This window comes from Paroedura picta, chromosome 7, assembly GCF_049243985.1.
Source record: "Paroedura picta isolate Pp20150507F chromosome 7, Ppicta_v3.0, whole genome shotgun sequence".
NCBI lineage: Eukaryota > Metazoa > Chordata > Lepidosauria > Squamata > Gekkonidae > Paroedura > Paroedura picta.
In genome coordinates, this window is record NC_135375.1 from 21,601,834 (window position 1) to 21,620,478 (window position 18,645).

General features: G+C 45.0%; 1 protein-coding gene across 4 annotated transcripts in view; it reads right to left on the minus strand.

Annotated features, from left to right (window-relative positions):
- Window positions 1–3,694: 3,694 nt before the first annotated feature.
- Window positions 3,695–18,645, minus strand: part of FYB1 (FYN binding protein 1) — a 53,786-nt gene continuing 38,835 nt past the window's right edge. For all 4 annotated transcript variants that reach the window (XM_077347021.1, XM_077347023.1, XM_077347020.1 and 1 more), the window contains 6 exons: window positions 18,447–18,516; window positions 17,709–17,823; window positions 14,691–14,853; window positions 8,634–8,667; window positions 7,662–7,693; window positions 3,695–7,521 (listed from right to left, as the gene is read on the minus strand). In XM_077347021.1, coding sequence (XP_077203136.1) covers window positions 7,499–7,521; window positions 7,662–7,693; window positions 8,634–8,667; window positions 14,691–14,853; window positions 17,709–17,823; window positions 18,447–18,516 — 437 coding nt within the window. In that variant the 3' untranslated portion in view covers window positions 3,695–7,498. The remainder of the gene's footprint in view (window positions 7,522–7,661; window positions 7,694–8,633; window positions 8,668–14,690; window positions 14,854–17,708; window positions 17,824–18,446; window positions 18,517–18,645) is intronic.

Genomic DNA, 18,645 nt, shown 5'->3' on the forward strand with positions numbered 1-18,645 from the left:
AAATAAAAATGCTCTTCTGTGCTTTCCAGAAAGCGGGGAACAAAGGTGGCCTAACGGGATGGGTGGGACCTGGGGCTCCCCTGGTTTTACAGCTCTCCAGGTGACAGATCAGTTCTCCCTGGAGAAAATGGTAGCTTTGCAGAGTAGATTGCATAGCATTAGACTCCACTGAGGTTCCACGCCAGACCCCACTTCTGGCTCCACGCCCATGTTTCCAGGTATTTCCCAACCCAGAGCTGGCAGCCTCATCCTCAACAGAGTATGCCTTAGTTCTGGCTGTTGAGGAACAAACCAATCTAAGATGGGTGTTATGTATGTGGACATTGTGCTCAATATGCCCATATGGAAATGACAGCTTGAAGGCTTGTCAGAGTCTATCACACGCAGCCATTTAACTTTAAAGTTTTTATGTTGATAGGGATGTGTACATGCTTTTCACGGGCATACAGCAGGAATGTCTACCCTCCATTTCAGAGCAACGCAACTAGGTCAGTAGCGGAAATGTGTGTTTCTTTCAGTCAACCCCAATCAGAACTTTTATAGCCAATAGCTACCAAGGTTTCAAAATACTGCAGGAAAGCTTTCTCCTGCATGAACCTCTGCAATCCTTAAGATTTATGAGTGGGCTTCAGAAAGAATGCTTTGCTAGATTTTCTGCATTGTAGGCCTTGGGGAATAATTGTCCTGCTGACAATCAGCGTGTGAAATCTTTGTCCCCTGGGCATCTGTAGGACCATCTAGTCTAGTCCACAGCATCTTACAACTGTAGGTTCATTAATTGCTGCATAGCCGAGGTATTTAAGGGCTTAAATGGTGATCATATACTGCAAATAGCTATCTAGGGTTTTTTAAAAATTAAAAGCTGTGTGGAATGTAGCATTGAAAACATATCGAAACTTCCATATTCAATCCGCAACTTTAATGCAAAGTTTCACACTTTTGAGGGTGCGGTTTTACGCTGAAAAGTGGCTGGTTTTTCTTTGAAAAACATCTATCTGCTTCCTGTTTATGCTCTCTCGCTAAATTTTTTTTTTTGCCTGAGTACAGTAATGAAACTGTTTTCATGCTTACTAAAACACAGAGTCATGGCTGCTAAAATACACAGGCCTTAGTTTCTTCCGATAACTGAAGGCTGCTTTCAAAAGGAGCTTGCTTCCAGGGACAGTTCTCTAGCCGTGTCCCCCATCTCACCTGGAAACTCAAGAATTATTATTACTTCATTTCTAGCCTGTCTTTCTCCCCGATGGAGACCTAAAGCAGCTTACATCCTCCTGTCTTCAACTTTTTTTTTAGAACATGCCTGTGAGGCAAGTCCTACCTAAGTCTGGTAGAGTAGGGATTTGAACCTGGGTCTCCCAGACCCTAGTCTGCCACTCAAACCTCTTCAGTGCCTCAGTTTGCTGTCGGGCATTGGCATTCTGTTTGAAGGCAAGCATCACTCCTTGCACCCAAGCATCACTTCCTGTACCGACATCACTTGCCTTGCTTGGGGCGACAAAACACCTTGTAGTGGTCACTGCATTTCCCAACTGTGTACCTTATGCTGCTCTCTGTTTGGAAACAAACCTGACTGTTGGAGACCAGGGCTTGGCTGCTTACTATTACATTTTGGTTGTGTTTAGTCTTTAATTCTGAATCTGCCAGTTTTACTTCTCTATTGTTCTCAGAACTACAGACTTCCAACTGGTTTAATTATATTGAGCGAGAAATCAAAATGCTCGGCATCTCTTTGGATTCAATGGCCTTAGCACCTGCAACATCAATATATAAAACTATATGTTAGAATGTTAGATATTGAATTTCAAACGCTGAATGAATCAGCTAGAAAAACATACTTTCCACTTTTTTTAGGTATCTCTCCACCACCTGATAAATTAGCATTCTATTTTTCTCCTCTTGTTATTCCCCAACAACGTAGGGCTTTTACGCTTGCTAGGTTTAACATCCTTCCATCAACAGTTATGATGGGGAGATTTCAGAAGATTCCTTACATACAGAGACACTGCCCATATAAACAAGGTTCTATAGAAACCATACAGCATGTTTTCTTTTACTGCCCCATATACAATGCTAAAGCTCTAGATTACTCTTAGTTAAATGTATTGACTACTCTGATCAGTACAAGGTACAGTTCCTTCTCTCCAATCAGGATCCAGATACAATTGATAAAGTGGCTAAATTCTTACAAATGACAATTAAGCTGCATGAACTTAAGAACTAATTGATTGTATTCTGATTTCTCCTATTTTTTATGCCAAGAAGGGTGGTGGTGGTTGTACTGCATGTGATGTTTCTATTCAGCCCACTTTTATTTGGGGGCAAACAGGTTTCTTAATATTTCCCATACCTGCAAAACCAATTTCACCAGTGGTGGCTCAAGATGCATTACGGGTGTTCCTTAGAGAAGACTCACTATGGTTTTTCTCATGTGTAGCAAGGCCAGCTCCACCGTGTACTGTGTCCAATGTTAGATTATGCAAGATCTGTGCATATAACAAAGAAGTGACCAGAAAACCCTGTAGGGGCAAGTAAAGGAGACAACTGGCAAGAAGAGTAAGGTTAGGGACTTCTCCCCTATTTCAAATAATGCCCCTTCTGTCTCTGATTGGCTCGTTCAGGTTTTTCCCTGTTCCTCCGAAAAGTTACATAGTTAATTCCCTTCATCTCTCCAGCTAGAACAGACAGACAGGTTCCTATCTTCTTTCCTATACAGTTTGTTCTCTTATTTAATCTATTTTGTTTTTAATCAGCATGTACTCAGCTTCTCTATATATTTACGATGCTGCCAACACTCCTTAAGGGATGTTCAACACTTCCAACAGCAAGAGGAAAAGGCCACTGTTCTAGACAACATTTCTATTTTCAGTATAGGCAGCCCGACAAGAGGCAGCCATCATTACACAGGAAGGCCTTTGGCACCCCAAGAAAGGCAGGCAGAGTTACACAGCAAGCACAGAGGGTTACACTTGGCAACCTCCCAAAGTAATCTAGTCTCAAGGCTGCTGCATTGTCAGGTTATCCGAGTACCGAAAGAACACCAATTTACATGCCGATTCTGGGAACTTGTTATCAACTTCTTGCATGAAAGGGGGTGGGTGGGATGATCTGATCTGTGATTTTAAAGAAAATAATGTAAAATTACGTTTAATTTTAATATAAGTGAATAGTTAAGAATTGGATGAATTTGAATTATTTGGCAATTGCATCATTGCCTTCAAAACTCTTTCCAAACCTGCTGCTTTCTGGGATCCTCAAGCTAAGAAAGGACAAGGTGGAATTGCAGATATGATTCTCAGTGATCCTTTGCACCCTTTACCTTGCATCCGAACCTCATGGGCTGTGCTGACATCTCAGGGTAACTGCAAGAAAGCAAGGAAGTACCCCTTTCATAGGTCTCCTTCGGCAGGATCTAGCCTTTGTTGTTTCCTAACCAGCCATATATTGCTGGTTTCCAAAATACAGTATGTAATATGCCACTAGCCTGGGTGTTGAGATTAAGTACTCTATAAAGGGCATTTGTATGCAGCTGATTAACCCTTGCGACTTGACTGCTCCCATTTCTGGTGCTGGTCACCACTGACAGGTATCTATGACTAATAAGCTCTGATTTTATGCCTTTTCTCTTTCAAATGGCTTTGTCATCTATGCTAGAAGTTGCATGTCCTAGGAGCAAAGAAATCCACAAGCAGGTAGCTAACGATTAGAAAACCCATAAGACCTTTAATGTTTCCCAGAACATCACACATTGGAGAAGTAAAAAAAAATCTACAGAGAATAAAAACATAGAACTAATTCCTAAAAACTGTCGGCTAACAATGTGCTTACTATAGTTCAGCCAAGGGTTTCAGAGAGCTAATATCTCAGGATACAGTGCATGAAATGAAAACCTTGTTTTACATCATTTACATTCATGATTGCTTAATCAAAGACGCAAGAACAACGGACAGCAACTTTTATCGACGGATTGCCATTCTGCAATACTTTAATTTCTGCAAAACATTTATTTTCTCGGTTATGTCCGAGCAAGGGACATTCTGCACGCCACGCCCATGTTCAACCAGTAAGCCTTGGCCCCTCCTCTAATCAATCAGCAATGATGCTGACCAGCCTCTGGGAACCTGGATTTGGTCTGGCTCAATTACACCTTCTCGTGAGCAGGGCCTCTGCACTTTTATTGATTAACTGACAGAGCTCTGCCCCCACACGCTTGCAGTCTTGAAACCATAATGTCATTTGAAATATATTGTGGAACTTTCAGCATCCATTGTCTCCACAAGAAGCCTGCTGCTACCGGCTGAATAAACTATAATTGAATAGGAATCTTCCCTGCAAAGTACCAGACAATATGCACAGTGATTGCATGCAAGGACGGTCTTCAGCAATTATGAAAGCTATTTTTCATGCCACACAATGGGTGCAGGCAGGTGGAAGGCCCTCGATATTCCACTTTAGAGCCCCTTCAGTCAAGACAACCACATGCTCACCTTCCCAAGGACATCTGAAAATGTCAATAGTAAACAATTTCCTTCAAAGCACTTGCTGTAGTTTTTACTCTGAGAGAAGAGACGGATGAAAGGAAGAGAGAGGGTGTGTGGGTCAAAGGAGAAAGGTTTTTGCTTATACTCCAATTTATTCCTATTTATTGGGGGTGATCCATATTTGGTAACTGCCTCTGGAGAACCTTTTTGTCTTTATTATTTCCCTGTTTTATCTTTGGAAGAATATTGGGGATGCAGTTTAAAAATGGCATTCATCTGCACGCTGGTAATTTCCATGTCCTATTTCTAGAAGTTAAATCTATTACAAAAGAGACAAAGAATCAAGGTGCATATGACGTCCATCCACTTATTGCAGAGGGCTGCTCTATAATCCAGATAGTAAAAGCTGTTGAATACGTTTGAACTGAAGAACTGGGCTTTTTTTACCCATCTTTTCACTACCCAAAGGAGTCCCAATGCAGCTTACAGATAACTTTCTTTTCCTCTCCCTACAACAGACACCCTGTGAGGTAGGCAGGGCTGAGAGAGCTCTGGCAGGACTGCTCGGTCAGAACAGCTCTATCAGGGCTGTGACCAGCCCAAGGTCACCCAGCTGGCTGCATGTGAAGGAGTGGGGAATCAACCCACTTCTCCAGATTAGAGCCACTATATGATGCTGGCACTCAGTGCCAAGAATTGAAGCTCATCTACATCAAGTAAGGATACGGCTAGAGTATGGAATTCAAAACTTCCAGGCTGCGTACAAGCTAAGCCCAAATGTCTCTGAACTCTGGGCTCATTTCATGATTAGCTCAGATTTAGGTCCAGCATCGATCCATTCCTTTCCTTCTGAAATGGAGCAATAGTGTAATCAGAAAGGGTGCTGATGCTGCTTTCTGTTAGACAGTAGCAACACTGCAGGTGCCAAGACCAGCTTCTGGGACCTTAGTCCAGAGCAGTTACAGTTCCCAGTAATTATGGAGCTGAGAATGCTTCTGTGGGTACGCACAGCAATGTCAAGGACGTCAGGATCTCTAGGTTACCCAGGGATCCTAAGCCCCAAATATTCTGGGAAACTATCAGCAATGTCCCTAAAGTCTGTGATTCCATTCTCAGCCACTTGTAATGCTTATTATATATTTGATATGAATATTATGCCCCTCCCCATTCTTCTACAATTTTGGATTTTGCTCTGAGCCAGAGAAGAATAACTCTCTTGTATCTGATAGTAGGTTGGCGCCATTATTATGTTCTCTGTCCTCAATACCTGGAATGCTGCTACATCAATGTTCCTGGAACACTGAAAAATCGCCATATCCTGGGAGTGACAGAGAGCGGCAGCAGGAGGCACCAGATAAGAGGGCTGGTGGATCCATGAACCGGAACTGGCATGATGGTCCCATTTTGAAAGCCTGAGAGAATTTTCCTGTCCCTTAGAAACTACATTTCCCAGCAGTCTTTTGGCCCCACAATATTGCAGCTGCTGTTTAAGCCAGGAGGCTTTCAGGTGCTAAGGCAGACAGTGGCTTAGGAAGGCTAGGAGCAACAAGGCAAGCTTGGGCCATAGGGTAAAGCAAGAACAATATCAGAGGGGGAGGGTTCAGCATTATCATGGTAAATGTCCGGAGAGCAAAGGTTACAAGGGAGTTGCTTAGACTGAGGTCCCTTCCTACTCTATTATTCTGTGATTCTAGAGTATTGTCTGGAGTCAACACCTTTAATATTTCCAGGTAAGCTAACCAGCTCCCCACTGGCCATTGATTTGGGATGGGTGGTGGGGTTGCCAGATCCAGATTGGACACCATGAAGATTTGGAGATGGAGCCGGGAGGGGGCAGGGCTCTTTGTGATGAGTCATACAGTCCATCCTAAGCTGCCATTTCCCCAGAGGAACTAGGCACGTCAACCTTCAGGTTGGACCTGGGGATCTCCCAGAATTACTACTCATCTTCAGAATACAGAGATCAGTTTCCCTGGAGGAAATGGATATTTTGGAGGATGGACTGTATGGTGTTGTACCCCTCTGATGTTCCTGTTCTCTCCAGGCTCCACCACTAATCTCCAGGAGTTTCCCAACCTGGATCTTGCAACATTACCTCCCCCATCGCCCACTGGTTGCCAAGGGGGACCTGGTGGTCCAAAGGGGAACTGATCTCTGGAGGTCAGTTGTAATAGTGGGCAGGCCCTACCCAGAGGTTGGCCACCTGACTTCCAGGCTAAATCTGATTAGAACTTCCAGTCAGTTGGTTCTTGCAAGCTCAAAGCCAAACCGCATCTTCTGCTGGCCATCTTGAAGAGAATACTGGGCTGAAGAGGAGGTTGAGAGCATCTTGTGGCACAGAGTGGTAAGGCAGCCGTCTGAAAGCTTTGCCCATGAGGCTGGGAGTTCAATCCCAGCAGCCGGCTCAAGGTTGACTCAGCCTTCCATCCTTCCGAGGTTGGTGAAATGAGTACCCAGCTTGCTGGGGGGTAAACGGTAATGACTGGGGAAGGCACTGGCAAACCACCCCGTATTGAGTCTGCCATGAAAAAGCTGGAGGGCGTCACCTCAAGGGTCAGACATGACCCGGTGCTTGCACAGGGGATACCTTTACCTTTACCTTTAGAGGAGGTTGAACTAGATACTTGCCTAGGTCTGTCAGGTTGACCTGCCCCTCCCAATGGCCAATGATGGGCCTGGAGGGGGTGGGAAAGAGAGGAGACCTAGGTGGGTGTGTACACAGCTAAACTTCCCAAACCATATTCTGCATGATCATGCCACTTCTGGGGTTTCTTGGAGCATGAAGAATGTTTCAAGGGTTTCTCAATGGTAAAAAAAATTGAAAAAGGCTGGATTAGGGAAATGTTCAGAGGTCTACTTCTTGGGCACAATCAAGGAAAGCAGGGATATAGTCCAGCAACCTAGCCATGCCTTCACTGTGAGCCTGGCCTTGTCTGGAAACAGGAATCTCTGGGGTCACTCTCCGATTAACCTGCTGGAGATTCTGAGAAGATGAAGTTCATGTTGAAAGGGAGCAGCAGTTAATCATTGTCATATATGCAGTCTATGGGAGCAGAAGGAAAAGAAAACATCATTATTGTATATCAATGACAACCTACATACTGTTAATAAAAAATATCTCAAAGGGCTTCACTTAATTTCATGTCCGGTTATTATAATTCCGTTTTGAAAAGTATAACTTACCTTCAGCGATATCGTCATAAATTTCTTCATCGCTGAAAATCGGGGGACAGAAAAAAAACACCTTTAATAGCTTTCCTATGTATTATTAAGAGCCTCTTGTGGCGCAGAGTGGTAAGGCAGCTCTCTGAAAGCTTTGCCCATGAGGCTGGGAGTTCAATCCCAGCAGCCGGCTCAGGGTTGACTCAGCCTTCCATCCTTCCGAGGTTGGTAAAATGAGTACCCAGCTTGCTGGGGGGTAAACGGTAATGACTGGGGAAGGCACTGGCAAACCACCCCGTATTGAGTCTGCCATGAAAACGCTGGAGGGCATCACCCCAAGGGTCAGACATGACCCGATGCTTGCACTGGGGATACCTTTACCTTTACCTTTATGTATTATTGAAAATGGGTTCTAAATTTTGGTAGCATGGTTTGAAGAACTATTCTGTGCATGTTTACTTGGGAGAAAGTACCAATAAGGTTTACTCCAAAACTAGGATCGTAGACCTAGGCACTGGTATGGGATTTAGAAGCCATTGATCTATTGGAAAGGGTGTTCCTGAAGATTAAACAGATGAAGATATAAGGGACTTGGCACGAGCCATTGACAAGTTGCCCTGAGTTAATTTCATTGGACAGGAGTTGCATGAGAACAAAGACTGTGCCTTTGCACAGCCCAAAGACGTTTCCATGCCAGATAGATTACATCAATTACCACTGAACTTATTAAAGTGCTGAACATGAAGACTAGCTATGGCCAACCGTTTCCTTGTCAAAAGTGAGCTTTAAAAAGCACTCTGGCCTTGAGAGAACTGCATTTGTTCACGAGAATTTCCTTTTAAAAGCAGATTCTTAACCATCAGTTTTATAGGGCAAAAAAGAATCTTTTTTGGACCAAACCTTAAACACAGTAACTATCGTTTTGACGAGCCTTGGAAACTGATAAGCAATCTAAGAAGCTTCAAGATATTGTTTTTCAAAAGTGACACTTACTCATCCACGAGGCAGCTTTTGAGAACGTAGCCATCTGTAAAAGGAAATACATACATATTTATATTCAGCTTAAGTGGCTTCATCTCTGCTCAGCTGAGAGAAAACCATCAGGCGGAAAGAAGGAACATACCGTATAACCCCCAAATGACATGTTTGGATGCAGTCCTGACCCTACGAAATTTGTCGGAATTTGGCAGGAACCGAGACCATGAATGTAGGTCTGTGTAAAGCGTATACGTTATTTATGTGCAGAAATCCAAGTTACACCCTCCTAAGTTTGTTGAAGTCAATGGCCTTAAAAGGATGTAACTCTTCTTAGGACAGCCCTACAAACGGAGTAAAAAACAGTTAACGCCTGGTTGCCATGTCCTAAGAATTTTATTTCTAGCTCATACTGCTAAGCCACGGGATCAGATGAATGGTCTGATGCATACAGGTGAGGTTATCAGCACATTCCTATACAGAGTTATAACCTTCTAAGCCCATTTGAACTCTGGTGCTGGAGAAGACTCTTACGAGTCCCTCGGACTGCAAAGCGAACGAACTGGTCAGTCCTAGAAGAGATCTGCCCTGACTGCTCCTTAGAAGGCCAGATCCTGAAGATGAAACTTAAATACTTTGGCCACCTCATGAGAAGAAAGGACTCCCTGGAGCCTAATGCTGGGAGCGATTGAGGGCAAAAGAAGAAGGGGACGACAGAGAATGAGGTGGCTGGATGGAGTAACTGAAGCAGTAGGTGCAAACTTAAATGGACTCCGGGGAATGGTAGAGGACAGAAAGGCCTGGAGGATCATTGTCCAGGGGGTCGCAATGGGTCGGACACAACTTCGCACCTAACAACAACAACAACAAAGCCCATTGACCTCAATGGACTCTGAATTGTAAAAATTGAACTTTGAGCTGGGTCCATGATTTGAAACAATATTCTTGTTGAATATGAGACTAAACCTGCGTGATAGCCTTTAGGCTTCACTGAATCCCAGGCCAAGTCTGCGAAGAAGTTTTGTTTTGAGATCATGTTGCTGCATTGGTCAAGATCGGCTTGTGTTTCCCTTGGGCGGTTATCCTTGTTCCTGAAATCATCATTCCGTTTTCTTTGAGTCACTGTTAAACACATTTACTGACTCCTATTCACAGTTAACAAACACAAAGAGAATTTCTTGTACAGCTGAGGGGCTCTTCTCTTTTCTCAATTGGACAAATTGAAATAGCAAACATTCGACCTCATATGTTCTCACTGAGGTAAACTTTGTTCATAACACACTTCTTTTGGTTACAGTACCTTATTGAGACACTGACTCTGTCTCATGCAGGGGTCCGATCTGAACTGATTTGGCTTCAGAACCCATTAAATTCAATAGTGCCATTGACTTTAATGGGAAGTCTGGTGTTCCTGCCTTTCCCAGGCCTGGGGGAGTGGGTGTTCCAGTTCCAGCCTCCAAATTTTTAGGGTAGCTCCAGAAGGCTCTCCCCTGATCCCCCCCCCCAAATTTCACAACAATTACACCACAGGGTCCATGCACAGGGGTTCTGAAAGACGGTGCCCCCATCTGCTCTATTCTAACCTATGAGACAGATTCTCCATTGGATGTGCTGCCCTGTGTGGGCAGCGGGTGCATTTTAACCCACCTGCAGAGACTTATGGATCCAGTTGGATTCCTGAATGCTCTGCAGGACCCGATGCCTCCGAGCAAGTCATTGGCAGCTTTAGTGGAGGACTGGCAGTCCTGCTTGGCTGTGACCATTGATGAGACAGCTCCTCAACGCCCTCTCCACCATTGCCTCAGACTTGCTACATGGTATACTGGGGAGCTGCAGGAGAGGAAGAGGGAAGTGAGATGGCTAGAGCGAATGTGCAGGAAGACTCGCAATGAAATGACAAGAGCATCTTATTGCACGCTTATTAAGGTATATGAGATGGCCATGAAGGTAGCTAAACGAGAGTCCTTTGCTACCTGTTGCATCCACCCATCTCTTACCACCCTTGAGGAAGGGTGCCAAAATATCAGACAATTAGAATTAGGCTGCGAGGTATCAGCAAGCTTCTTTGCAGATAAAGTCTTGTTGCTCCGCCAGGACCTCCCTGCCACTTTTGATACCAAAAGAGGACTAGAGGCCCCTTGGCTGTCTCAGAGGGATACGTTTGATGGCTTCAGGCAGCTCTCAGAACCTGAAGTGGGCAAATTGCTGGGGTCGGTGAGGGTGACCACTTGACCCCTTAAGCCTTGCCCATCTTGGTTGCTCAAATGGAGTGACCAGCAGATAGGAGGCCCTGTGAGGGAGATTGTGAACTTCTCCCTGTCTAGTGGGGACTTCCTTAATGAAAAAAAAAACATTACTGGATCAACGGGACCTGGCCAGCTACTGTCCTGCCTCCCATCTTGCATTTCTGGGCAAAGTGGTTGAAAGGGCTGCTGTGGACCAGCTCCTGGCTTACTTGGAGGGAACTTTGGCATTTGACTTAGGCTTCTGTCCTGGCCATGGATGCAGACAGTGTTGACCACCTTGACAGATGATCTCCAGCATCAACTGGATCAGGACGGTTCAGCCATACTCGTGATACTTCATCTGTTGGCAGCATGTGACATGATCGACCACAAGTTACTGGACCATCACTTTGCTGGAGCAAAGTGGGGGACAGCCCTTCAGTGGCTGTGATCCTTTCTCTGGAACTGGGCACAGAGGGTGGCAGGAGGGGAGGAGTTGTCATGCCCCTTTCAGTTCCCTTGTGGAGTTCCACAGGGGGTGATACTCTCCCCTAGATTGTTTAACATCTTTATGAACCTTCTAGCTCAGTTAGTCTGCCCTTATGGGACTGGCAACCTGTCTTGAGTTGCAGATAGTAGCCTTTGTGACTCAGTTTCCCTTCTGAATAAAAGAATAACAAATAGCACTTTCCTTCCTTGCAGTGGCGTTTTAAAAAACTGCAAGGCAAACATTCGGAACCTCATCATATAACTCCCTTGGTGGCCTTTGAAAACTGAGTTCCTGTAATTCATTCCAAGGCAGAAAGGCTTCCCCTTCAATGAGGGACAATACTGCAGCCTTACTACAATTCCCTGGGGAAATGAGCTCATATCTAGTGATTCTATTCCCCTTTCCTGTCTTGTACAAAGATAATCTTGGCCATTAGCAAGCCTGTTAGAGCAAATTATTGATTTCCAGCACCAAGGCCACTCGACATCATGTTGTTTAGAGTGGATTTTTGTCTCAAGTCTAAATTGACAGTTCCCATAAATACAACCCATATTAAAGTTTGTTTGAAGTGAAGTGGTTGTTGCAAAACTGTTAGCATGCAAAGAGCTAAATCTACTAGAGAACGTTGGGGGGGTTTATGTCTAATGCCTCCTGGCCCTAAATTCATTGCAATAGACTGATGGAGACCTGAAACCCAAAGATATACACACAAGAGGTCCATCTATTTTTAGTTTTCATCCAAAGCGCTCCAGGTGGTATACAAGATAGCCTCCCATTGTGGCTTCTTAATAATGCTATGAAGTACATGAAGTTGAGTTAGAATAACTGGCCCAAGGCCATCCTGTGAAATTCATGGTGGCAGATAATTGGAACACAGGTCTCCCCACCCTGACACCGTAACCACTATAACATGCCAGCCAGCTTAAGGCATAGTAGTTGAATGGCCAGAAGTTTTATACAGGTTTGTAATCTTCAGGGAAGACATACAGTGCCATCCTAAGCAGGTCTGCTCAGAAGCCTACTAATATCTATCAATGGAGCTTACTTCCAAGAATGTGTTTTTAAGGTTGCTCTGATAATCTAGTAATGTTTGTCGCAAGACAGTTCCACAGCTTCCAATGTGCGAGGTTGATGTGAGTGAACAGCTGGAAGCATGTCCTCATTCACATGGCCATGCTCATCTGACATCCCATTGAGTCAGCTTATCATCTTCTGTGGTTGCGCAACTCTGTCTGGGGCCACCAATTGGCCATATGCCATCAGTTGCCCTCCACAGCTCAATCTTTGACTGTTGCAGTAACCATTCATAATACTAGTTCAGATTAAAAAGGTTAAATCAAGGCTGAATCTGGAGTTGATCCATCTCACTACTGCATTCCTACTTTTCTTGGATGTTTTAGGATGCTTTGGGCTGATCCTGCGTTGAGCAGGGGGTTGGACTAGATGGCCTGTATGGCCCCTTCCAACTCTATGATTCTATGATTCTCTTAACATATCAATCCCCCCTCAACATGCCTTGATTGCCAGGGAACTGGAGAGAAATGGAATATTCGCAATATCACATGCAGTGACTATTGTTTGTCCTATATCACGTTATCTGTTTCTTCTCTCCTAGTTCCAAATAACTTAACCGGGAATCACTTAGATCAAGAAAATTGGGGATGGGGGGTGGCAGGGCATATTATCCTGTCATAACATCACAGCCCTTATCCAATTAGGTGTCCCCTCTCTAGCTTTCTTGAACTAGAAAGAAAGAAAGAAAGAAAGAAAGAAAGAAAGAAAGAAAGAAAGAAAGAAAGAAAGAAAGAAAGAAAGAAAGAAAGAAAGAAAGAAAGAAAGAAAGCGCCATGTGAAAACCAGTCCCCTGACATGACCATGGGATGCATATGGCGCTATCAAAAACCACATCAGCAGAAATAACTGGCAACTACACTTTCTGGCTTCTTCTAGACCAGGGGTGGCCAAACTGTGGCTCTTCAGATGTCCATGGACTACAATTCCCATCAGTCCCTGCTGAATTGTAGTCGATGGACACATCTGAAAAGCCACAGTTTGGCCACCCCTGGTCTAGACCAGGGGTAGTCAAACTGCGACCCTCCAGATGTCCATGGACTCCAATTCCCAGGAGCCCCCTGCCAGCAAATGCTGGCAGGGGCTCCTGGGAATTGGAGTCCATGGACATCTGGAGGGCCGCAGTTTGACTACCCCTGGTCTAGACCATTGAAGGCTGGTCAGGGATTGGAGCTCAAGCATTTTTGTTCACTGGTTTCCAAATGCTGAGCCTTAGGGAAAGGGTGGGGTGCAAAATGGTGAATAACAATGAACGGCTTCAGCTGCAAACCATTTCTGCGGAAGCTGCCAAGACAGGTGTCCAGCAGGCCTCCAAAAGGGGGGCGGGTTAAGTTGGCTCCTTTCTTCTGCAGAGGGACAAGCGGCAGCTTCTGACCCTGGTTTCACTATCAGCGGAATGCCAGGAATGTCTTGGGGTGGGGGAGCCGAATAGCTTTCCATGAGGGTGGGGGAGCGGCTGACCTGCTTCAAGGGAGTAAGACAGAAAGGGCAGCAGCTGACAGAAAGGGGAGGGGGGGGGGAAGGGCAAAACGTATGAGGTGGTTTGTTGTAAAAATCCCAAGCACATCTCACAAACTGGAGTGCTCTGCTTCACAGAAACTAAATATTTGGACTCTCAAGAGGAATATATTTGTATTTCTGCTGGTTTCCTAGGAGTTACCAACAAAACAGAATGGAAGGGGAAAATCACGTCTTTTTTTTTAAACAGAGGAGTTATAAAAATTTCTGAAGACAGTGCTTGACAAAGAAAACGGCCACAAAACTAGGAAAAATTGCATTTTTTCTCAGGTGTGAGATCTATAATTTCTCTGAAGAAAAGCATGCCCTGGATACATACACACACCCAGAATATTTTTTGATTCCTCGGGATTCTCAAACTGCACTCCCCTCAGGCCGTTTGATCCTTACAACAATCCAGTAAAATTTAGAGATGCCAGCTTCCAGATGGGACGTGGGGATCTCCTGGAATTACAGCTCATCTCCAGACTACAGGGATCAGTTCCCCGGGAGAACATGGAGGTTTTGAAGGGTAGTCTTTGTGGCACTGTACCCCATTGAGGTCCCTGTCCTGCCCATGCTCCACCCCCAAATCTCCAGATTTAAAATGCTGCGTAAGGCGGCACAGAACCCAAAGTCAAGATGAATGGATTACTGCTCTGGAAAGCAGCAATAAGATGTGCCCACATCAGGGGCCTAAAAGTGAAAGCAGATGGGCAAAGGTGAGAGCCATTCCATTATTGTTATTGCTATTGTTACTACTGGTTATTATTGTTACTGTTGTTTACTTACACTTTCCTTCTTCGTTCCTACACAGGACTTTAGTATTGTCTACGTTTTTTATAACATCCACAGCATCTCCCAGTTTCACCAGCAAGTCCTTGGAAGCTTTTTTCTTCGGGGAGGATGCTCGCAGGATGGTTGTCGAGTACAGGACACGAATGTCACCTTCAAACTGGAAAAACGATGATGATAACGGTAAGATTAAATTGCAGTTTCATTTTATTGAGACCATCTTTTCCGAGACACGGAGTGCAATTTCCAATATTGCTAAAAAAAAAAAATTTTTTTTTAATTATGTCACTTCCTTTTAAAATAAAAACGAGCTTAATCTGCTCTTATTTAAATATCACAGCACTGCTTCAAGAATGGAAGAATGGATAAAGCCGGAAAAAGGCTTGCCATGATTGGGGCTGTGACTTGATGACACTTCACACACACGCATTCACACAAAGGGCATTGTCACCCCAGTTATCTCTTTGCTCCTCCTTATTATCGTCTGTTGACAGGGATTTGGAATCTCAATGTACAACATTGTATTGGCACAGACAAAGCTGGACAGTCTGAAGATGGGAGATGCAAACTCATGCCCAGCGGTGAGACTGAGACTTTAGGCAAGGAACAATATCTTGGGCCGGGGTGGTCGAACTCTGGCTGGCAAGGGCTCATGGTAATTGTAGTACTTGGACATCTGGAGAGCCAGAGTTTGGCCATCCCTAACTTGAGCTATGCTCTCCGACGTTACATGCTATCATTTTCCTTGCAGGAGATTATCATTTATTATTTCTGCAGTGAATCTTGAGAAAAAAACATCTCTTCTCCTTTGGATCAAGTCCTCAAACTCTCTCTGGAGAGCCAAATAACTTTCTCTTGTAGTCATAGCATCAGCTTTGATTGATGGCATTCAGAAAATGGGGAAGTGTTTCATTCTCACATTTGCTTCCCTGGGGCAAGTAAAGACTGTGATTCTTGCTGGGATTTCAGCAAGCTGCTTGCGGAGGGGCTTTCAGCAGTTTCAGAACTGTGATTCAGCAGGGCACAGGCAGCTTAAAGCTCTGTTGCAGATCAGGATGTAGACCAGGGGCCATTCTGCATATCTTTAACCGCTCCTAGCGGAGCGGATTAAATATTTCGTTAAGGGCACCAAAGGTGGGCCCTGTCCGTGATGATTAAGGGTGCCCATAGGCCCCTTCCTCTGGAATGACAATGGGGGGCCCAATCCGGTGGCAAGGGACCAATTGGGAGCCGCACGCAGCGTGGCTCCCAATTGGTCCCTTGCCGCCGGACTGACTAATTGGGAGGCGCAAAGAGCCTCCCGATCCGCCCCCCTTCGTCCTTGCCCGCAGCCGCCCGCCCGCCACCATAACTACCCTCACCTCCACCAAGCACGCTCGCCACCTCGCAGCACTGCCGCCGCACTACAATCCTCCAGACGGCCCCAGGTAGCCGCCAACGCGACCGTGGCCTCAACGTGCCATCCTGTGCCGCGCTGCGCCGCCACATGCCCGCATCACCAACAACGACTCCCGCGCCCTGGCCGAACTGCCCTGCACCAGGCAACCCCGCCCTACCCCTGCCCCGCCGACTCCCATGCCCCACTTGCGCCCCGGACCACGGCCGCGCTGCGCCGCACCACGCCCGCATCGCCAATGACGACTCCTGTGCCCCGCCCGCCCTGCCCTGCGCTGGCCAGCCCCGCCCCACCCCACCCTCGCCCCGCTGACTCCTGGGCCCCACTCACGCCTTGGACCATGGCCGCGCCTGACCAGCTGGCCCCGCCGACTCCGAAGCCCCACTAGCGCCCTCTGCATTAAGACTGCAGTGGGCTTATTTACTAGTCTTAGATAATGCGCTTTCAGTGCACTTTAGAAGTAGATTTTCCTGTTCCGCACTGGAAAATCCAGCTGCCAAAACACATTGAAAGGGCATTATCCTGTGTGTGCGGAATGGGCCTAGGTCAACGTTTTCCTGGATTTTGTGGACAGCTTTTTTGGTGATAAATATTTTACCAAAGTTGGGTTGCTTTTTAAAATTATTATTATTATTATTATTATTATTATTATTATTATTATTATTATTATTATTATTATTATTATTATTATTATTATTATTATTATTTACCTCTTGAGCTTATCTAGGAGGAAAGGGTATGAAGTCTGGGGAACAATACCTGCCAAGTGTGAATGGTCTGAACAAGACCTTATTACCCATGAGCAAGAACGACAGGGAGGAGGTTGGAACAGGTGCTGGACCTCACAGGCATGAACGCTGAGGAAAGAATCTGATGTCACGAGAAGGAACACATTTAATGTGTACATTTTTTTTGTTTAATCTGCATAATCATGTGTGACTAGATCAAGGTCACCCAAGCAAGCTTCCACAACGCAAGCAGGTATTCAAACATGAATCTCCCAGATTCCAGTCTAGCACTGTAACCATTGTGCCACACTGGCTCAGTGACACATTTAACTAAGAAGGAGTTCTTTTTATATCCCACTTTTCTCTACCAGAAGGAGTCTCGAGGCAGCTTGCAATTGCCTTCCCTTCCACTCCCCACAACAGGCATCCTGTGAGGTGGGTGGGGCTGGGAGAGCCCTGATGTTACTGCTCTGTGAGAACAGCACTCTCAGGGCTGTGACAAACCCAAGGCCACCCAGCTGGCTGCATGTGGAAGAACGAGGAATCAAAACCAGCTTGCCAGATTAGAAGCCGCCACTCTTAACTATTACACAAAGCTGGCTCTTAATATATGCATTAAGAGATCTTGACTGTGCACACTTGTTTTGTTAACTTAAAACATAGCATGGCTCCCAGAGGCTCTAATTTTTAAAATTGGTCATCTAAGATAGAAGGTGGCTCACCCCTAGCTTATTAGAATCCAGAGACATTTGCCATAATTTGCACTCTATAAAAATATATATATCTTAATCTTCATCACTGGTCTTTTTTCTTTTAATAATGGAAGAATGATTAAAAATTAGAAATCATGAATGCCAGTGGCGATTGAGTGACTATTCAACTAGTACTCACTTTAAACTTCTTTCGGAATTCTTTTTCCTCTTTCTCCATCTTCTTAGCTTTCTGTGAGTCCCGCTCTTCTGATTTGTTTTTCCCAAAGTTCAGGGGCTTTGTAGGTATCCCTTGGCTAAAAGATACAAATTGAGTGTTAGATCTTTGGGTTCACAGACTGAGAGTTCATTTCAGCTCTTTATTGTGAAATTATGACAGAGAATAATGATAGGATTGTTATAATGAAAGGACAATACACATGCACAATGAAAAGCACAATATACATGCTATGTATTATTACTATTATTTGAAACTGAAATCCTTAATTTGTGCTTTGTGGACCACTCTATTGTTTCAGAATTGGTAGAAGGCTGACCAGCAATTCTAATGACTAATTCTAATTAGTCATTAGAATTGACTACATGACTACAATTCTAATGTAGGGGTGCCAGGTCCCCCCCCCTCCGACCACCAGCAGGATATGGGTAGGGTTTTCAAGTCCAGGTCGGGAAACTCCTAGAGATTTGGGGATGAAGCTCAGGGACAGCAGGGACCTCAGTGGTGAACACTGACACAGAGTTCCCCCTCCAAAGCATCCACATTCTCTAGGGAAATTGTAGTCTGGAGATGAGCTGTAATTCTGGGAGATCCCCACCTGGAGGCATCCCTAAACAACAGACGGAACAGCAGTTCTAACAGTAACCAAACCAACCAAAAAACTGTTCTTTGCATGCACTGTTGCAATATGCATTCACTCACCTGATTATTTTGGGGGGCGGAGGAAAATCAGACGGTTCTACATCATCATAGACATCGCTGTCTCCAGACTCTAAAACAAGAAGAACTCTTTTAAAAAAAATATGGAAGTAAATATCTGTTGATCATGCTGTCCTTCTGGATCACTTCTCATGGTTGGGGCTGGGAGGCATTGTTTTGTGGTGGTTTCAGTCCTATTTCC